At 36.0% G+C, this 23,304-nt stretch overlaps 2 protein-coding genes across 3 annotated transcripts in view; one reads left to right on the forward strand and one right to left on the reverse strand.

The window, feature by feature from the left end:
- Positions 1-23,304, reverse strand: part of LOC134801826 (igLON family member 5-like) — a 241,042-nt gene that overhangs the window by 27,631 nt on the left and 190,107 nt on the right. The gene's annotated exons all lie outside the window — the stretch shown is intronic.
- LOC134801716 (uncharacterized) lies at positions 8,430-17,645 on the forward strand. The gene is made up of 6 exons (XM_063774313.1): positions 8,430-8,594; positions 9,070-9,132; positions 9,214-9,273; positions 11,682-11,778; positions 12,132-12,197; positions 17,574-17,645. The coding sequence occupies exons 1-6, from the start codon at positions 8,515-8,517 to the stop codon at positions 17,643-17,645; spliced, it is 438 nt and encodes a 145-aa protein (XP_063630383.1). The 5' UTR covers positions 8,430-8,514.

Below are 23,304 nucleotides of genomic sequence, written 5' to 3' on the forward strand. Positions count from 1 at the left end.
AGCGACCCAAAATGAGACTTGATTTGAGACGCCATTTTTCTCGATCGAAATTGGTAGTAACGGAAATCTATTATTAGTCGTTTATGTATTTGAGGATGTCCGCTAACTTGTGAGATGCGTGAACCTATATTTTGGAAATATACAAATTACTTTAAAACCCGTTTAAAAAGATGTCTGAAGGGACCAAAATGGTTCTATTGAAAAAAAAAAATTAAAACAAGTTACAGGGATCAGAGTAAAATGGCGAGTTAGTCGTAGGTACATATTAAACGTAATAGTGTTAGAGTTAGACCAAGAGAAATCTGCAACGATTTTGATAGCACACGCAGTGCAAGTGTCATTTATACGTCATAATTTCATAGAAGTTTGACGTTTAAAATAACGCTTGCACTGCACTGCGTGTCCTATCAAAATCGTTGCAGACTTCTCTTGGTTCAACTCTAAGCGGTTTCTACTGCAGTTTAGTTAAATGAATTCCTGTTATTAATTAAAAGTTTTAATGCTTCATAATTATCTGATAATAACTAGTCGCAATATAACTACCTTTTCCATATCCTTAATCTCTCCAAAGGTTTTGTGCCTCAAATATCTTCCTTCTTGCCCATAAAATACATCTCATGTTCCATTAGTATAGGAAATTGAACAAATGCAATGAAAGTATGGGATTACATACGCTTTGGTTGTTGAACTCGAGGGGCTGGCGGGGCTCTGAGGATTTTCGATTGAGTCGATATCACTGTCGAAAATGTGTTGAAATATTCCTAATTTTGATGAATTTAAACTGCGAAATAAACAAGTAATGTGCATTGGGATACACAACAAGAACAAGAAGCACTTCATACTTTGGCAATACATATTTATTTATACGCAACTGCAACGCTTTTGGTCGTATTTTAATAGGGGGCATTACTGCAATGTTCTGCCGCCAGAGTGCAGCACTGGCTCCTCTAGTAAACCATTGAGTACGTGTTTATACATACTGTGCCTTAAACTGTTTTCTGACAAGTTTTCACAGACAATAAAATATAACATTGATGCATCAAGGCGGTTACCGGTTACGGCGGCGGCTACGGCTACCGGGAAACGCGAAAATCGCCATTTAGTTATCTGCCTCTTTATCACTCGAATATGCAAGAGTGACAGAGAGGTTAGATAACGAAATTTAGATTTTCTTGTTTCGCGGTACACCCCCAGATTGTGACGGATAGTGGTAGTTGTGCCTCCTACGCACAGTTTCGCATAATATTCCCTACTGGTTTTAAGTACATATTTATAAATGAAGAAAATGTTCGTTTGATTCTAAAGAACAATAATTCCCTTTACCTAAGGCTAAGCAAACCATATGAGACAGAGAGCCACCAATTTTATCGAATATCGCTATCTCCCTAAAAGCTCACTCTGTATTAGCATGTCAAATGAACCGCACGAACGCCTTGCATCCCACTGTCTGTTATAACCTGACCCCCATCAGAACTAAAACGACCCCTACCAAACCTTCATTCCCTCCAACATCAAGGGACGAGGCAGCTCATTTAAAACTGGTAATATTCAAACTTAACGACCAGTTATAATAGACCTCAGTTGAATGTTCGATTCAAACGCTCCTTCACGTCATTCGGTTGCGGGATAGGTCAACAACTATGGACAGTTATTTAGTAGCTTTTAAGATTTATTTAAGTTTCTTTCATTTGACGCTGACAAGGACTAATGTCTTGAATGTTGAAACTTTGAACTTTTAAAATCGTTGGGAGCTGAGGCGAGAGAATTCGATCGTTTCACGGTGAGTTTTTTAACGTATAAATGTGTAACTTAGGAGCTTAGGAATGTATTTTCGTGGCTTGAGTTAGGCTATCAAGTTTGATGAGTATTCCGTAAAGTATTTCCCCTAATCATTTAATCAAGTAACGATATATTTGAGACTTAACCTTTAGTCTGAGGCCTATAAAATGCCTTCCATTAAAGTGTATTTTAATTTGAAAAATTGCATTTGTCTTGGCAACAATCAAATTAGAATTAAAATTTTCGAAAAATTAATTTCCAGCAAGCTGGAAATTGTTTTAATATATTCATTTGATCCTAAATGCGTGTAATCCGAGTCTGCGCAATCCCAGGAGGTGTGCATACATTTTTGCTCTATATCAGCTTTTTGCATGTAGCTCGAAAACGCTACGTGCGACGGAAAATGTCATTTTGTTAAATTATTATTAAAGAGGGTTAAATTCTGCGTCAAATGAGCATCTTAACCTTCATAATTCACATGTTTATTTAAAAGTATACTTAACAAGAACAACTCCGTTTTGCTGTTCATGCGTATTTTTGCAATTTGTGCTTCGTGATCAAGTTACGCTGCATATTGCCAACTTACCAATGGCGTATGGAACACAAAATATGCCGCATTGATTTATTTTTCTGTTTGCAGCATGAATCACTCGCAGCTGCTCAAATAAGACTGATTTATTATTAGAATGGCTTCCAGACTCGCGTTACAGTGCTCATGACTATATCCACAAGGGGGATTTAACCGGCATTGGCTAAAGTATTGCTCTTGACTAGTCTTGACCATTATTAAACTTTCCCTTAGGGCTCATTTAGACGATGCGAGAACTCGCATGCGAGTTTCATTACATTGCGGGTTTTGATTGGTCGGTTGAATTGGACGTAACCAACAGTCCGCAATGTAACTAAAATCACATGCAAGTTCGCGCGCCGTCTAAATCAGCCCTTAGTCATTATGAAACTTTAAAGCCTCTTAGTGCAAATGGTTCTTGCACTTTCATCATCATCAGAAGGCTTACCGCGAACACCGAAGTTCGCATATTGCGGGCATCTTTCTCTTTTACTCCAATTGAGGCGTAATTAGAGTGACAGAGAAAGATGCCTGCAATTTACGAACTTCGGTGTTCGTGGTAGGCCCACAGAAAAGGAGAGGATATTGTTTTAACTGCACGGTTGTAGGAATATAAATGCATAATGTTCAAATAAGTATATTGGGGTCTCAAAGGTGTAGGTATCCCTACTGTTATTTATATTATAAATACAAAAGTTACTCTGTCTGTCTATCTGTTACCTCTTCACGCTTAAACCGCAGAAGGTATGGAGATAGTTTGAGGCCTGGGGAAGGACATAGGGTAGATTTTATCAATCATCATCATCCACGCGGAAATCGCGGACAGGAGCTAGTTAATCACATGTGGAAAATTTTAAATATAATTTCGTAGAATTAATAACTAGGCATTCTAAAGATTTTTTTTGTTAGAAGGGAAAATTATTGGTTTCCTTTCACCGTAACATCTTAATTGGCAACGAAAATCTGTCCATAAAATGATACCTATATTTTTATAATAAAAAAAGCAACTCTGTGAAAAAATCCATCCATTTTAGGTATAAATAGGCACAGTTCATACATTATACAATTATGTCGGTCGCACATATGGCAGCCAAATATTTGCTTGACTTACTCACTTCCTTTGCCAGGAAATTACTATAAACAGATTTTTATTTTAAGTAAACACATTATTCTGACCGACTGTGTCGGGTTTTGTAAAATATTTATTCAGAGCAAACTGTGTCCCACTGCTGGGCAAAGGCCTCCCCCTCTTCTTCCACTTGTCTCTGTTTAGTGCTATATCTGGCCAGCCTCTCAAGAAGGAGTCCAAGTTATCCATGTTACATTTGTAAAATATTTCATAATTATTTTACTGGCCCAACTAAACATTACTTACTTTAGTATTTTAGCACGAGAAGAACTTTAAGACAAGCGTTACCGTAATTAAAATGATAACAATTAATTTTATAAAAATAAATAAGCAATAGGTTAGTACGAAAAGACACATCGCTAGTTCATACATCAAAATCTTAAGAAGCTTTCAAACAGACATATACCTACCTATTTGTAGATAATACCTACCTACTTAAAATTGAACTTACTATAGTTCGTTTTTTTAGCATTAGAGATAAGGTAAACAATCTTGATGTGTCTTTTAATTGAAAAACACATTTTAAAAATAAGTTACGGCAAATATGTAACAATTATGAATCTAATACGATCATTTATATTCTTCTGCTTTCATAAGTAATAGTTACTGATTTTTAAAAAGCGTTTTTCAATTAAAAGACATGCAAGAGTGCTAAAAATAACGAATTATATTCAATAAAACTTGATTTAACAAACTCTATGTGCGCATTCATTTCGTGAAGCTTTTTAAGATATATTTTTTTCTTCCGAGCAATTGACAGCTTTTCAATAAAAAAAAATGGAACTTTTAAGCAAAGCTCGGAACCGGTTTTTTCTTCATACAAAAAATACCGGTATTATTTCGTCTTTTTCGTTCTTTAGTATATTATTTCATTTTTAATGGGACAATCTAATAATACTAAAGTTGTTACCTAAATACATGATTTAGAGCATAAAATAATTAAAAATGTTGGCCTTGCTTTTAACACTTTAAGATTGTATGCACTATATTCTATTATTTAAATAATTTAAATAACATTAAATAATTCTACACACAGTCAAATCCGTGTGGATGAGGATTCCTAGAAAAAATATTATTTATAGCACACATAAAAACAGTTTCCGTTCACATAGCGCCACCAAGTCGTTGTTCTACTAATTATCCTCAATTCGTAGCAATAAACTCGTAATTAATTATTTGGCGGCTACTCTTATCTATCTAGTGTGACAGGACTTTTATGACGGATGGTCTAAGTCTAGAATTATTTTATTAGTAAGGAGCCAAAAGTCAGGAATATCGGCTTGTTTAGTCTAGTCGCAAAAAGCCACAAAATTAAAAAAAATAAAATAAAACTATTAGAAGTAATAGAACAAATTAAATAATTTTCAGAAAATATTTTAATTTGTTTTTATTTCAAGTAAAAACACTATTACCTATATAAATTATAAACTGTAATAACATTTTCTCTTAGTATATGACATTTATTTCAGTGTTCAAATAACAAAAGAATACAGTTAGGTACAAACAATATGAACACATTTCTATTGGTAAGTACAGTCACCACACGTTCTTGCTAAATTGGAAATCCTATAGCGTAAGTATTGAACAACCAATTTAGCTAGCACCCTAAATGGTGCAACAATCGCGGATCGTGATGGTACAATATTAGGCATGGTCCATCTACCTACTATTTTCCTATGAGACACACACACTGTATTACTTATATTCACAGAGCATAGTTTTCACGCCATAAATGGAAAGCACAACACATAAATACTCGTAAGATGTCGTTTATTCATCAGTAAAACTTGGTAAAACCTATCAATTGTTCCATATTCAGCAATGTGAGTCAATCTCTCTCTATGCCCCATAAATTGATCAATATAGTACATAATCGTCACTATAAACAAATGAGTCACGGGCCGTCGTCGTCTGACAGAAGAATTATTTATCGATGTTTGACACTTGAAGCTATCGAGAGTGTTTATGAGTTAACACTTTTAAAGCTTCAAGTGGCAGTAGGAAGTAATTATGGCGATAAAAAGCTTAACTAGGCGAGGGTTAAGTAGATAAGTAAAATAAAAAGGTACATTCTCACAGCGTATACAAATGTAGTCACATTTATCATAGCTGTAGTTTTGACACCTTAACTCTTAGAACATTTAATAACCGGAGTCGCCTTTAAGAGCTTACGCTTCTACCGAAAACCTTGCACAATTGTGCAAACTTTACTTGTGCATACTTTTGTATGGATTGACGTTTATCTGACATGGCTATTTGTACGTTACGAGTATGTACAAATAGCCATACATTTGACGTGCCCCTCCCCCGCAAAAATCGGCAGACTGTTTGGCACAGAAAATGATAGCCAGGGTATCTCCAGTTACTAAATGCTCTAAGCCTTAACTGATGAAGCTATAAAACACCACTTAAAGTGAAGACTGGAAGGTCAAAACTAACGATAACCTCGGCTATAGGTGCATCCACATTCACACCGCAGTTACTTAACTTTTGTGAAATAACACTGTTCAACACGGTATCATTCATTAGGTAACTTAAGGGGCCCACTGATTAACAGTCCGCCGGACGGTATCGGCCTGTCAGTTGTTCGGAACTGTCAAAATTTTGTTTTAACTGACAGGCCTCTGCACTGGGCGGCGGACTGTTAATCAGTGGGCCCCTTTACCCAGTGGATGCACCTTGTAATATGTTTAACATTATGCCCCTAGCTGTGTATCTCTTCTTATTTCTTTTATACCCTTCGATGTGGCAACATCGGAAGGTATCTGTCACAGCCTAATATTGAATAAAAATAAAAATATTTTTTAACAGGAGTGGTTGACTATGCTCAAAGATAAAGTTTCTCAAACGATAACTGGGACAGATATACCACCATATAAAATACATTGAGATTTAGACAGTCGCCATCAAATACATCGGAGCAGCCAAAGTGCTCAAAAATATCTGAACACGCACTGTAACGTCTTCATAATAGAGGCTTTATTCAGATATTTGTGAACACCGTAGCCGCTCCGATATGTCCGATAGCGACTGGGCAACATATAATCATAGACATTGAAACGAACTGTGCCCTAATTTCTCCAGTGACATAAATACTAATTTGATGGCTCAAATACATCGGAGCAGCCAAAGTGCTCAAAAATATCTGAACACGCACTGTAGCGTCTTTATAATAGAGGCTTTATTCAGATATTTGTGAACACCGTAGCCGCTCCGATATGTCCGATAGCGACTGGGCAACATATAATCATAGACATTGAAACGAACTGTGCCCTAATTTCTCCAGTGACATAAATACTAATTTGATGGCTCAAATACATCGGAGCAGCCAAAGTGCTCAAAAATATCTGAACACGCACTGTAGCGTCTTTATAATAGAGGCTTTATTCAGATATTTGTGAACACCGTAGCCGCTCCGATATGTCCGATAGCGACTGGGCAACATATAATCATAGACATTGAAACGAACTGTGCCCTAATTTCTCCAGTGACATAAATACTAATTTGATGGCTCAAATACATCGGAGCAGCCAAAGTGCTCAAAAATATCTGAACACGCACTGTAGCGTCTTTATAATAGAGGCTTTATTCAGATATTTGTGAACACCGTAGCCGCTCCGATATGTCCGATAGCGACTGGGCAACATATTATCATAGACATTGAAACGAACTGTGCCCTAATTTCTCCAGTGACATAAATACTAATTTGATGGCTCAAATACATCGGAGCAGCCAAAGTGCCACTGTAGCGTCTTTATAATAGAGGCTTTATTCAGATATTTGTGAACACCGTAGCCGCTCCGATATGTCCGATAGCGACTGGACAACATATGTATTATCATAGACATACCTTTTAAAGTTACATTCGTACCTTTCGGTGTCGAGACCCTTGGCCCGTGGGGTCCGAATGCGTCTACGCCTGGTCTACGCTATTTAAGGATTTACCCAAAAGGATAGCAGACGCCTTTGGTGAAAAATAGTAAGTATTTCGATACAGCGAGGAAATGCTGCCAGCATCTACGGCACCATTCCTCAGGGGGATAGTTTGTAATTATTTATTTTTAGATTACTTTTATTTATTTTTAGATTTAGTTTTTAAGTTTGTAGGTTAGTTATTTAATTGTTTTGTTTCTAGGTATGTATATTATAAGTTTGTATGTATCATAGACATTGAAACGAACTGTGCCCTAATTTCTCCAGTGACATAAATACTAATTTCCTAATAAACCGCACCCCCGACCTACTAACGGGCGTGAGAATTATTACACTCATTAACCCTCGGTCCAATACGGCTGATCAGCATAATGGCATGCTTAATGCGGTTTTTATTCTTATGCTGTCATCGCGCTTACGTCAAACTTGGATATGAGGTCATAGGATCCTTAAGGTTTCTTCCAAACTATATTTTACATTGTGATGGGTACGAGGACACGTGTGATGGGATTTATAATCAGCCTGTCAGTTGTTCGGAACTGTCACCTTTTGCGATTAAGGCCGTTCCCTGAGCCAGAAATGTAAAAATACCCCAATAATTATCCTATTTTTCTAAGAAACGGTGATATTTGTAGACGTGGGAAAAATAAATATAATTCTTGATTATATTATCTTTAATAACACAGCTTTCGATACACGATTCATAACACTTCGCTCGATACAATTTATTCCCAAAGTAACCTCTAATTCGAATTTATACTCCAACTTTACTCGTTTCTTTACTATGTGACACTATGAAACAAAAAAAGGAGAAAAATCAATCATAAGTATAACAGTAATTTGACAGCTTTAGAAAAACGATAATTAGAGGCAATATTTTTAAAATAAATAAACATCAACTAATTCTATCGTAACAAAATATCGACTCCGGCCTGCATGCTCTATCTCCGTCGGTCTTTCGAAATGAGACAGTGATGGCTGAGCGCTCGTGCCAGACGGACCTGTACTAGGTGTCCCCAAAACAAATATAAGATTTACTTATAAAAGCTGTGCTGTGTTGTGTGTCCTAGTGATATACCGTGTGCACCAAAACCTTTAAGTTATAATGGGTAACAAGCAATTGAATAAAAAGAAGACATCTCGAAAAAGACAACTCGGAAGATTCCAACAAACAATGGAACTAACGTAAGTAAAAATGTATATTTATTACACAGTGAAATACGTAATTATTACTTAATTTAATATATACTTGATCGTACTAATTAGTAATCCATATAACTTAAAACATTCTAGAATTTAATAATCGCTCCATCTACCGGTTAACATTGTCATCAATTCATCATCTAAATAGCTTAAAAGGATATTGCGATTCGCGACGTTTACACCACGCGGCACTAGCGCCTTGCACGGCAAAGACAGAAAACATTGCCGTCTATGTGTGCGTCTCCGTGAGTCGTAGCAAAGACATATCTAATTGGTCGTAGTTACGCGGTTGCGGTGTAGTGGGCCTTCCTATAAATACGAGCACACAGTGATACATGTAACGCACACAATTAGACGCATAAAGCGTTCTTTTAGCAATCCATCCACCTATCGAGGGTTCGAACCTCAGCTCGTGATTTGTCATGCGTCTAAACTTTTTACTTTTTTGTCTTTCTAGGAAAAGAAGAAAATTGGATAATTTCACAGCCGAACATGATACTATATCTTTAGACTACATCGAGTGAGTATAATTATTTGACTTGTGCTTTTTAGCCCTACCTACGTAACACAATACACTACTACAATTTATCTTTATTTACAGACTGCAAAATATGGAAATGGAATCTCCGATTTCATCAACCACTGACATTCAAAGTAACGAGTAAGTTCTAATTCTAATTGTGGCATTATCTATGAAAAGGGACCTTATTGTCTATGGCGCTTACGACGCACTGCGTCGCACGGCGTGGTATTTATATCAGAGCATCGTTAATAATGGCGGAAGCGCCATCGACAATAAGGTCCCTTTTCATGGATAACGTCACATATGTCGCGCGTAACTTCGTACATTGCGATAAATACCTACCTACTCAAGTACTCACAGCGGCGGCGTACGAAAAGACCTTAGTTAGATTTAGATACCTACTGTTTTCCTATCAGTGCAGATGCTTATATCTTTTTATGCTTTGAATTGATATTCTCAATTATTTGGACATATTTTGTACTTATTTTCCTAGATGGCTATTAGTACTACCTACTTAGCAAATGTTCGCCAAAAACTAAATAAAATGTCGCCAATCAATAATATCGTACGAGATACATTGCCCTCATCAGTTATTTGATATTCTCCAAGAGGTACTTAATTAAAAAAAACCGGCCAAGTGCAAGTTGGACTCGCACACGCAGGGTTCCGTACCATTATGCAAAAAACGGCAAAAATCACGTTTGTTGCATAACTATTTATTTTATTCTGTTTTTAGTATTTGTTGTTATAGCGGCGATAGAAATTCAATCATCTGTGAAAATTTAAACTGTCTAGCTACCACGGTTCATGAGATACAGCTTGATGACAGACGGACGGACGGACAGCGAAGTCTTAGTAATAGGGTCCCGTTTTTACCCTTTGGGTACGGAACCCTAAAAATGTACACTGATAGAATGTAATAGGGTTGCCGGAGTAAGTCCCGGAAATTAAAATCCCGGGATTTACCGATTGTCCGTACTTTCGTTATTCTTTTACGTATTTTTTAATGAACTGATAGTTATTTTATATTATACCTACCCTACACAATAGTAAATGATTTCCTTTACTTGAGCGTGTTGACCGATTTTTTATTTTAATAAAACTAATAATCTTGGGCAATTATTTCCATTTTCAATTTCTCATTTACCTGTGATAGAGCATTTTGTGATGGCAAAAAACGGAACCCTTAAGGATTCGTCATGTCTGTCTGTCTGTCCGTCCGTATATACAGCCACTTTTTTCTGAAACTATAAGAACTATATAGGTACTGTTGAAACTTGGATTTTCCAACAAAAATAGAAAAAAAAACAATACATTTTGGGGGTTCCCCATACTTAGAACTGAAACTCAAAATTTTTTTTTGCATCAATCCCATACGTGTGGGGTATTTATGGATAGGTCTTCAAAAAATATATTGAGGTTTTTGATATAATTTTTTTCTAAACTCAATAGTTTGCGCGAGAGACCACCTCCAAAGTGGTAAAATGTGTGTCCTTTAACTTCTAAAATAAGAGAATGATAAAACAAAAAAATATATATATGATGTACATTACCATGCAAACTTCCACCGAAAATTGGTTTGAACGAGATCTAGTGAGCAGTTTTTTTAATACTTACGTCATAAACCGCAATTTTATTATGTTACTTGCTAGATGTTACTATTTGGCTACTTTGTTGCTACAAAGTATTTGACGCCGACTGTACCTGTAACCAGCACAATGGTTTATTTACTTTCAAGTAGTTTTCTCCATTGTCATCACTTGTTATAATATAGGTACCTACATAAAAATTTTGAAATTAGTCTGTCTCACTTTTCGAAATAACTGCATTTCTGGAATGCTGCGTTTCGCGGGTCCATGATCAATTTATGAAATAGTAATGGACTAATTTATAAATTGAGTGATGTTGTAAAGAAATGACTGACTGCTACAATTCTTCGACCGACAGATTTGTCCGGATGCTTAATGAGAGGCAAAATGTGGCTGTTATTGTTCATCATCACTTGATGATAAAAATAGTGCGAAAAATAGTTGACATGAGTTGCGTATTACCTATTCTCACATGTATCGTACAACGTTTTGATGATGATGATGCTTCCTGACCGATTTCGGCCCCAGCGACTGTGTGCTCTGGACTAGGCAATTTTTAGCTCGTGTTATTAGAGTGTAGCTGATCCACTCTCTGATGCGCTCTTAGGTGGCTCACGTACCCTATCTTCTTGCTAAATACTCGAGCGCATTTTGGGCACGGCCGCCAACCTCAATTTCCTACAACTATGTAGGTGGTGTACAACGTTTTACAGTACATATAGCCCTATAGGTTAACTGGAAGAGATCCCTCAAAGGGATAAGTTCGCCTTTGTACTTCTTGCTAATTGTATGTTATTTTTAATATGTCTTTTTGTACAATAAAGAGTTTACTACTACTACTAGCCCTTTAAATATTTGACATAGTTACGTAATGTGTGTGTGCATTATCGCACTAGTGCGGTAAAGTCCATATGTGCTGTAAAACATCATACATTTATTTAATTTTGGTTTTGACAGTGAGGCGACCGGCTCAAACATTTTGAACCCACGCATTGCACAGGTGGATGACACTTATCGGGTTCCTAGTATATTAGAGGAAGAAGATACCCATGAGGTAGGTGATTCATGCTAATTATGCTTATTGATTGTAGAGCAGAGAACAATTTTACCTTTTGTACTAACTACCTAGCTAGAATAACATTGTTTCAACTTCGTGTGCCAGAATTCCATCGTAAATTGATTTATCACACGATTCGTAGTCTATTATACAGGGTCTTACTTCTATTTCTCTCGTTGGTTCTTTACCACCGGTGCTTTATATGTACAGTCGACGTCAAATATATGTATACATTTTTCACCTTATTACAAAGGAGTAGGTATGCTGCAATAGGTACATATCTTTGACGTCGACTGTACATGATGTGACAAATTGTAAATGCTAACACATACAATATATTTTATTTTCAGTTACAAATATCGTTCAATGTGGAAGAAGAGCTTCCTGACAAAACCGTCGGTCGAAGAATTGTCGCAGTTAGTTGCCATTCGATTCGATTCCTCACATTTTATCCAATAAAAGATTGTATGGAAACTATATACATAAACGCAATATTTCACCGACAAAATCGCAATTTTCTTGTTTTGTTCATACTTCAAGATGGACTCTTTGTGACCTTGACGTCACGGTCACATATCGTTTTGTTCGGGGCGTTTCGCGGGTGAAGTACGACTGTCGGACTTTGACTATCATTTCTGACTTTTGTATTCCTTTAATGCAATGGATCCCATATAGACTTTTGATCCTAAAGACAAACCTGATCGATTGATACCATAAATGAAAATTAGTCATCTAGCCTATTATCGATAAGTATATATGTTTTTCTTCATCAAATTATCAATAATTTTCATTTTTTAGATTGTTCCCTCTATAAACTCCTAATAGTCTACCTTGGTGCCAAATAGGGAATGCAAATCGGTTATTTTTTGTATGGAAATAATCGGTTATTAACCGAAACCGCGGTTATTTCCATACAAAAAATAACCGATTTGCATTCCTTAGTGCCAAATTTCAAGTTTCTAGGTCAGCTCGAAGTAGGTTAGGTTTTTGATCTATTAGTCAGTCAGTCACAAAAATGCCGGTTTTAAAACGTTAATTTATGAATAACTGTTAGAGCTACGTTTACGAAATTTTGTATTCTAGACAAGATAAGGGGCTTGAATAAATGTGCAAAATTGCATGTGAGTAGGTAAAAGTGGTAATAAAATTATCAATAGGAAGGATCAAGAAGTTGTTGCAGCCAGAATTAAGAATTTACCAAGGAGAGGACATGTCACTATAATATTTTAATTCATTTTAAAATGTCATTCAGATTATCAATAAGAGTTTCTTATACCGTATTCGAATTAAAAGAAATATTTTATTAATAACACAATTCTCTCTAGTTTTTGCTCGTATTTAGTATACAACTAACTAATTATTCGTATAAAATTATTTATCGTAGAAACACTCGTATAGTTTCAAAATAAGCTATTTTATTTTGTTGGCATTGTCAAACCCATTGACTATTTTTGTTTTGCTTTAATATATGGTCAGTCGTAAAAGTATTAGCGTCAGCAATGGATTTATATAATGTATTTCTTTAAAAAACATGATATTTCATGCTAAGTAACAGAAAACAGTCAAATATTGTACCGGAATTATTAGTCCCGAAAATCCCGAAAGTACCGGGAATTTAATTTTGAAATCCCGGTTCTTTGCTTGGCTCTAAATCCCGGGAATTCCCGGTACTTTCGGTACCGGTATTTCCCGGGAGCAAACCCTAGTATGTAGGACTGTAGGTACTGTAAAACGTTGTACGATACATGTGCCAATAGGTAATTCGCAACTCGTGTCGATTCAAAACACTCCCTTCGGTCGTGTTCGAATTTATCGCCACTCGTTTCGATTTTCCTATTTGCCGCACTTGTAAACGTAATGTAGGTAAGTACTATTACAATATGGTGCTACTTTACCGCATTAGTGCGATAATTAGCACATTACGTAACTATGTCGAAAATTTAAAGGGCCATATTATGTACTGTAAAACGTTGTATGATACATGTGCGAATTACCTATTTTTCGCACTTGTATCGGTATGCCCTAATTTTTAGGGTTCCGTAACCAAAGGGTAAAACGGGACCCTATTACTAAGACTTCGCTGTCCGTCCGTCCGTCCGTCCGTCCGTCTGTCACCAGGCTGTATCTCACGAACCGTGACTAGCTACACAGTTGAAATTTTCACAGATGATGTATTTCTGTTGCCGCTATAACAACAAATACTAAAAACAGAATAAAATAAAGATTTAAATGGGGCTCCCATACAACAAACGTGATTTTTGACCAAAGTTAAGCAACGTCGGGAGTGGTCAGTATTTGGATGGGTGACCGTTTTTTTTTTTTGCTTTTTTTTGTTTTTTTTTTTGCATTATGGTACGGAACCCTTCGTGCGCGAGTCCGACTCGCACTTGCCCGGTTTTTAATAAATATCGATGATATACCTGCACAGTATACCTAATAAATAATGATATTATAGAAAACTTGCAGTCATTAATTTGTTTAAATATAAACTGTATTTACCCTTATAATTAAATATTATTGAAATAAGAGTTGACTTCATTAAAATGAATATTTAATTTGCACTGTTTCATTTATTTTTCCAATTTAACTTTAACGCCATCTATGAGATGCAGCATGCTTTTTTTCAGTATTTAGTAATACGTTTTACAAATCAGTGTCCTGTTAGTTCATTTAAGTCGCTACTTCTTGCGTGGCGCTGTTGTATCGTCATTGTATCTAGGGGCGGGATGGGTGGCGTGAGGGGAGGCTCGATTGTAGATTTCATTTGGGTACGGGAACGGCCTTAACTGACAGGCTGATATCGTCCGGCGAACTGGTAATCTGTGGGCCCTTTAAGGCCCGGAATTTCATTGTAAATGACGCTAATGTAGGTTCGCCTTTCCATGCCATCGTTAATGATGGTTCCTTTTTGTATAAGGATGTCTACAGCACTCTATTCTATGGAACTTTATAGATAGACAATTAAACTGAGAGCTTTGCCTGCTCTAAGTATTTATCTGGCAGACAGTTATACTAGGCACGAAGCTACTAATCTGTCAACACTTTCCAGGACATATGATATCAGTTTTTGACATATTCTTGTGAGATACCAGAGCTTTTATTAATTGGATAAGAGGTCAAAAATTGATATAATTAGCAGCATTGAATAATAAGTTTTTTTGTAAATAAAATATTTTTGATACAAGCTTTTATAGAGCAGCTGACTGATTTATCACAGGTCCATCCATGGCCACCTCCGGTCTCCATAAGTATGCCAAATATCAGGTTAAGTGGTCAAAAAGGTTAGAAAATTTTGATGAAAACTTATATACTCGTATGTAATTAACTTACATACAAACATTACAAGTTATATAAAAGCTTCTTAAAATTAACAAATTACTGAAACAAGGGCTACTTAGCTCAGATAACTAGGTAATAGATAGCCTGACCTTCTTCCAAAGCTCAAAATTTTATAAATTGGCGTTGGAAATTACCTGGAGTATTAAAATAAAAATGTAATCTGGGCTCAGTAACAGACCAAAATACCCTATGACCTACAAAGCCACAGGAAAGTTTTCCATGCGTCACCTATTGTCCCAGACCCGACAAACAGAGCAAATAGGATTAAATAGGTCTAGGTCTGACGTCATCCGCTAAGTACTCAGCGGGGCTCCAAGTTACGAGGCGTGAGTTGACTTTGTCATTGTATCAACAATTTAAAAACTTGTTAAGTGCTCAGGGTTCTTTATTGTTTTATGAAAGTCTGAAAAAAGTTTCTGGGTCACGAGTAGAGTTAAAAACAATGATGACAAATATATTCCATTAAGTAAAAGAGACATAGTAAAAGAGCCCAAAAAAAGTACATTTAAAAACATTCTGAAAAGGTATCCATGAATACTATATAGGGGATGTGTTACCCTACAGAGTATTCATGACATACCTACCTAAGTATTTTAACTCCCATTGTAAACCTATTATAATATAATATTTAAATTTAATGAAGTATTAAGTACCTATAGTATAGTGACTCTCAACAGTCAAACAAAATGTAGTTTTCTGGAGCATTGTCCTTAACAAAAAAGTTGTAAAGTTGTATAATTAATAACCAAATAAATAAATAAAAAGTTAAAAGCGTTAAAATTTGCATAAGTAGAATACCTGCATGTGTCTAAAGGTGACAGTCCATTTCCAACGACAGCAGCCCTTGAGCACTACCATTCATTTTACTATGGGAATTGACAATAACACCGACGCGTTTAGTACTAGTAGTGCAGCTGCGGTCAGAAATGGAATGTTACCCTAATTCTTACCTAATTTAGTTGCACTCCAAATTGTGGATATAACTATATAAATAGGTAACTTATCTAATCACTAAATCGATTTTTCTTCTTTCGTCACACTTTTATTATTATAGAAAGGAAATTTGGACAAATAGGAAGGAAAATTAAGACAAATCCGTGTTGTGATCTAAAACTATTTGACAAGGTGTTATATCTTTTTGCATTTACCTAAATTGCCTAAAGTAACCAGAGAAATAAATTCGGGGATATTTGAGAATCTACGAGTACATTTATTTATGTATTTATTGCTGCGCCTGGACCAACAAATCAAGGTTTCCTTGGCAAATTTGCTGAGGATATAGGGCAGCGGGTCAAGACAAATTGTTGACTCTGGAAATATTTACTGCCGTTAGTGACATCGACTAGATTGAAGGGAATGGGCATATTAGGTCAAGTTAGGGCCACTCTACACTAGGGCCTCCCGAGCGTCAGCTGCTGCTCGACGCAACTTTGGCGCACAACTTGTGTCGTGCTCAAAAGCCCTTTGCGTCGGGCCTGGAGCTTGCGTCGGCTTTTTTAGGATAATCATATAATCAATCACATTTTAAAAATATATACTCTTCTCGGTTCTTATGAGGATGAGTAAACTTCACATAAAAAATGCAGTCAAGAGCAAATAAAAAGAGTAATTTTGTACGACTAGATAAGTTTCTTTCTCCTTCATAAGGTACCCACACCTATTCTTAAAACCTATTTTAATAACTGACTGTCTGACTGTCTGTCTATCTGTCTGTCCGTCTGTCTGTCTGTCTGTTTGTCTGTTTGTCTGCCCGTCTGTCCGTCTGTCCGTCTGTCTGTCTCTCACCAGGCATAACCGTGATAACTAGGCAGTTGAAATTTTCACAGATGATATATTTCTGTTGCCGCTATAACAACAAATACTAAAAACAGAATAAAATAAATATTTATGTGGGCATCCCATACAACAAACTTGATTTTTGGCGTAATGGTACGAAACCCTTCGTGCGCGAGTCCTTCAAGAAACACGTACAACTTATACGAAGTTGTTACTCGTACGAGTATATACATATCTCATAAAGTTTTTCCTAATAATGATATGCATATCCCAGTACCATAAAACTCGATGCCCCAGATAACCTTCATACAAAACGTCTAGTCATATATCACCTCAACCAAGGATACGTTACCACAATTATTCAGACCCTATAAATCTGTATAAGTGTTTACGAGCTATTCGACGTATAAAATGGGCGCGTTAGAAAGGATCAACTTCTAAGGCACGCTATTAAATCTAATTGTGTAAAGGATTGTAAAAGTCCTGGCCATGTGTTTCTAGTTTGGACGAGGGTTTATTTTTAATTCGTGTCTTTAGATAATTGGATATGATTTTGAAGAGTTTTATTTCCTTTTAGGTTAAAAGGTACCTACCTAGGATTGAATTTTGTGAGCAGGTATATTAGATGCTACAGTAGACTATGACTTTTATATCATGTCATTTGTAATACTGCCTAGCATGACTTGCGTTGCCGCGACTCCATACTTGAAGTCGCGCTGCGCCGTGGAACCGTGCGCCCGCTGGGCTGAATTATGGCTATGGACAATTTAAATCTACCTATCGTTTGTTTTAAGAGGGAAGAATACTACGTACGCCTCCATACAAAAAGAGAAAATGTACGACGTACGACACAATGAAAGACTAGGTTTATAGGTTTTCCTTTTTTCAAAATTTGCAATTTTTTTTAAGTTTATATTTTTTTTATCATTTATTTACATACAAGTTTATATTTTTAGGTTTATACCTAGAATATATTATGATGAAGCGATAGACATCAAAATCAAAGTGATTTGTTAAGATTTAGTTAGTGAAAACCGTTTTATCCCAAATGAAAATTTCATCAAAAAAGCACCTAGGATCGCAAAGATAGCCTTCCCTCTTAACTAAGGTAGAAAGTAGGTACCTGTCTATTTATAAAATAATAGTTCCGAGGAAGTTCTCCAAACAAGGTGTAGCCGTGAAGAAATGTTGAATGGAGAATTTTCCAAACAATTTCAAAGCTTATAAAGCTTAATTTCTATTTGCGTAAGGTCAAAACAATGGTCTCTCGTTTAAGCAACTTAAGTTTCAATAGTTATGCGTGACTTGGCTTTCTTGGGGTGTAAGTAACAAGTTTTAGCGGATGCATATTAAGGAGGTGTAAGGATGAACGGTAGGCTCCAGTTATTAAATTTTAATTCCAAGCAATAGATGCTTCTAACCGAATGACATTATACCTTAAAGGATGACTCACGTTAGGTCGGGCCGTGTCCGGGCCGGAGCTTCAGGCGCTTACTTTTCTATGACATGACAGGCGATCACGTGATGTTTTCCATAGGAAACGATGTCGAGTCATCCTTAATACTTTAATATAAAAATAATTGTTTATATTATCCACCATACATCCTAAAAAGTAAATTTGTAACTTCATAAAATCGAAGCCTTATCTAACATTATGTATCTAAAAAATCTATGGGAGATCGAACCGTCGCACCTACATCTTTTGAACCATCTTTTCCCTAACTGAGTTTGCCAGGCTAATCAGGCTATACTGTTTTGTCAATCAGACGGATAATAGCAGCCCACCCAGCTTTGAGACTACATAGAAACAGACCATAATCTGTATGTTCCTTCCTTATAAAAATCTACGGGCGACGATATCCAGTTACTTCCAAGTACCAAACAGCCTATTCAGTTGTTTAGTCTATCAGAACTTGTTCTTGGACCCAATATATAACTCTAGATAGGTTATGTTATATAGGCGTTTCAAAATTAAAGCGTTTAAATTGTACAGTTGTTCTTTATATAGTCGTTTCCAGGGAGGTTTTGGGATTATACTGAGCAATTTTTACTATGGGACCAACACCGAAATCGCGAAAAAACAATTTGGCTGTTTCATACATTTTGGCTGGTCCATTTTCTATGGGAGGGTAAATTTTTTTCAGCGATTCTGGGTTGGTCCCATAGTAAAAGTTGCTCAGTATAATCCCAAAACCTCCCTGGCAACGGGAATGCAGTTATTTTTTAGCCACCGCCGTGTATAATATGATTGCTTGGACCACACAGAATGTTTGTGGATGCCGAGTCATGTCTGTCCAGCTTTTCAATTGAGCATCTCGTGACTCAGTGCGTCATACGTCATGCCACAAACATGCCGTGGATTTGTACGCAAACGGATCGAGACGTGGAATACGAACGTGTTTTCAATGTAAACGTGGAAATGAACAAAGAAAATGGTTGTGACTCAAAAATTATACGATTACAGTCAGACCATATTATGTTGATTTAAACTAACACGATTTTCAAATAGGTAATTTAAAAAAAAAGTGTCTGCCTGAGACCACGGACTTAACGTCACGTTCGAAACGTCATGTCATATAATAAACGTAACAGACCAAGCTAACTTTACATGGCATTTGCAATGATAAAGTGTGGAAATGTTATTATAAAGGTCGAGTCGGACGCCTCGGCCCGGGCCCGGCACGGTCTAGCGTAAGTCATCCTTTAGCTTAGATGGACTCTACTTATATTTTATAAAGGGAAGAAAATATTCTCTACCGCTGCACATGTAATACACACATTACTTCGTTCGTTTTTATTAGCATTAGAAAGAACTTGAAAGAAGGTAAGCGATCTAGACATGTCTTTTAATTGAAAAACGCTATTTAAAAATCAATAACTATTACTTATGAAAGCAGAAGAATATAAATGATCGTAGTAGATTCATAATAAAATTGTTACATATTTGCCGTAACTTATTTTTGAAATGTGGTTTTCAATTAAAAGACACATCAAGATTGTTTACCTTATTTCTAATGCTAAAAAAAACTAAGTATAATAATAGTCTTCCAAAGGTTCGAGCTCTCTGGGTGGCATTTAAATGTAACTTAGACATTCATATCTTAAATTCACAACGTAAATACTTACGGCAATTTAGACAACATAATATCCACTAAAACTGACAACGCACTAAACTCACATCGAATCTGATATTAGTATTAATGCATAATAAAATAATAGAGCCCTATAAATAGAAACTAAATATCAGCAATAGCAATGTTCTCGATAATTCGTGCGCGTGCGTCTGATGCCGCATCGGGTTTCATTGAACAAGATTCGAGATGAACTTCTGATCTGAGAGCACGAGCGGTGCCATATGGGAAATATTGGAAGGCACATTCATGGTATAATAATATACTCCGCCTGGTACTCCATTCCGAGATTCGCGTATGACCTAACTGACACGCGCCTACGTCATCATGTTGTTTACAGGTTCTCAAACTTTGAAATGTGGGTGAATTTTAACCAACGGTGAAAATTATTTTAACGGCATTAATTTTAAGTTATTCATGTAGAAACATAGTAAAATAAAACAAATCTAATGTATTAAATTAAACTTTATTTATCTATACAAGACAAACGTTTAAAAAACTAATTCACAGTTACACATTAATTACCAAGCTTACGACGTGAAAAGTTTGGAAAACACTGCGACTGCTGACACTGAGCGAGAAGGAAATAACAATTAACACGCGTTCGACAAGGATGACGGTCAGGGCATGAAGTTATCTAGATCCGAATTGTCAAATGTGCACAGCGCTATCCTGTGTTGCCAGTAGTATAAACAGAATTACCCGAAAGTCTGAAATTTCTTTCGTGAATCGGAAGATGTTGCTAACGAGTAATTAAAAATGACGTGTTATTGTAAAATTTAAGCTAAAATACATATAATTGAAAATTATAAAATTATAAAGAAATATTTTAACTTATTAACCATAGGTATAATGTACCCATGTAACATGTTATGTTGAAATAAAGTGGCAATGTTATTGTGACGTAGGCCCGTGTCACTCTGGGAATGGAAGACCATGTTTTATTAGACCATGGGCACATTGATATTTTAAAAACCGGCCAAGTGCTAGTCGGACTCCATTACGCAAAAAACGGCAAAAAATCATGTTTGTTGTATGTGAGCCACCCTTAATTATTTATTATTTTCTGTTTTTAGTATTTGTTGTTATAGCGGCAACAGAAATACATCATCTGTGAAAATTTCAACTGCCTAGCTATCACGGTTCACGAGATACAGCCTGGTGATAGACAGACGGACGGACGGACAGACGGACGGACGGACAGCGGAGTCTTACTAATAGGGTCCCGTTTTTATCCTTTGGGTACGGAACCCTAAAAATATGATAAGTAATAATTATATTTAATTACACGAACGGGTCCACCGCGATATAATTTCATTGTTTTTAACTTAAATTCCGACGTTTCAGCTGAGTTGCACCAGCTGTGGTCACGGAAAGACTCCGTTCCGTTCGTGTAATTATAATCATATCGCGGTAGACCCGTTCGTGTTTGTAATTAAATGTGTACAAAACGCGAGAGTTTACAGTGTTATATTATTATGATAATTATATCTCTGGCATCGAATGATGGCCCCTATGGCTAGCTGTTACGTAAAATGTGTGTAATTTTTAGGGTGCCGTACCCAAAGGGTAAAACGGGACCCTATTACTAAGACTTCGCTGTCCGTCCGTCCGTCCGTCCGTCCGTCCGTCCGTCTGTCACCAGGCTGTATCTCACGAACCGTGATAGCTAGACAGTTGAAATTTTTACAGATGATGTATTTCTGTTGCCGCTATAACAACAAATACTAAAAACAGAATAAAATAAAGATTTAAATGGGGCTCCCATACAACAAACGTGATTTTTGACCAAAGTTAAGCAACGTCGGGAGTGGTCAGTACTTGGATGGGTGACCGTTTTTTTTTTGCTTTTTTATTTGTTTTTTTTTATATGGTACGGAACCCTTCGTGCGCGAGTCCGACTCGCACTTGCCCGATTTTTTTTGGAAGTTGAATTCATAAATTTATTTAGAAATGTTACATTTAGGTAATAAAAGCGCGGTGAAAACATATTTCTTCAATATTTTTTTAAATTAAGCTCAACCAAAAGATACTTAAAAGAACTGTCCAACCGGCGTATTATGGATGGCTTTATCCATCTTTATCCACGTGATAAAACAACTGTCACTTTTTAACACCGTGGGTTAGAAAGTGACGGACACCGTTTTATCACGCTGTCACGTAGACAAGAATGACCATCATATCCTTACTGGTGCTGATATAATAAAGACAAGAAAGTGTATAAAATTTAAATAGTATTAGACTTGTTTGCGTTTCTACTCACGGTCTGAATATTTCATTCATAAAAATACGTAGAGTGAGAAAGTGTGTGATGATTTAATGCCATACCTGAAAAGAAATAAAAATCATTATTAGCATTCACAAGTCAAATATCCAGGTACACTGGTACAGCCGCAGAATTTAATTTCAGACCCATTTCGTACTTTGTCAATCAATATGAATGTCGCTATGTTCGTTTTTTTTAGCATTAGAAAGAACTTGAAAGAAGATAAGCGATCTTGACATATCTTTTAACTGAAAAACGCTTTTTAAAAATCAGTAACTATTACTTATGGAAGCAGAAGAATATAAATGATCGTATTACATTCATAATTGTTACATATTTGCCGTAACTTATTTTTAAAACGTGTTTTTCAATTAAAAGACACATCAAGATTGTTTACCTTATTTATAATGCTAAAAAAAACGAACTATAGAAACCTCATAGGTACTATTGTCACTGTGACAAGGTATGAAATGGGTCGGAAATTATAGTCTGTATCTTTGTGTATATATGATTATGTATTTAAAAAAGAGTAAACAAAATCTACCCTCAAATGGCTTCTTAAGCCAGTCGAGGGTAAATGAAAACATTACATGATCAAATAATGTAGCTTAAAGTCAGGTCGTTCAGTGACAGATCCAGGTGGTTTTGTATTTGGTTAGTTAATCAATAAATGTTATAACTATCCGAAAATGAACAAATTATTTGTTTACTTTTATTTAAGTACCTCAATATACAGAGTATAAATTATTTGACTGTACAACGATGTTGTAAACATGTTTAAATTCTTAACTGTAAATATTAGATTGTCAGCATGACAATCTCCATGATGTCTTCATGACATTTAATTCACGTAATTATTATAATTCAATGCGATGAATTAATAAAACTTGTATGACAAGTAAAAAAAAACACGTATTAATTCATTAGAAGACCAACTAACTATGTACTCTTTTTAAATCAAATTTACGGTAAATTTGTTCTAAAATATGTGCTTTCTTTTATTTTATGGAT

The sequence above is a fragment of the Cydia splendana genome, chromosome 23, assembly GCF_910591565.1.
Source record: "Cydia splendana chromosome 23, ilCydSple1.2, whole genome shotgun sequence".
Lineage (NCBI taxonomy): Eukaryota > Metazoa > Arthropoda > Insecta > Lepidoptera > Tortricidae > Cydia > Cydia splendana.

Bases quoted from the DNA above. Each gene is read 5' to 3' on its own strand.
- LOC134801716 (XM_063774313.1), top strand. From the start codon at position 8,515: ATGGGTAACAAGCAATTGAATAAAAAGAAGACATCTCGAAAAAGACAA. The intron at 8,595-9,069 runs GTAAGTAAAAAT...TTGTCTTTCTAG, and splicing joins CAACAAACAATGGAACTAAC to GAAAAGAAGAAAATTGGATA. The intron at 9,274-11,681 runs GTAAGTTCTAAT...TGGTTTTGACAG, and splicing joins ACTGACATTCAAAGTAACGA to TGAGGCGACCGGCTCAAACA.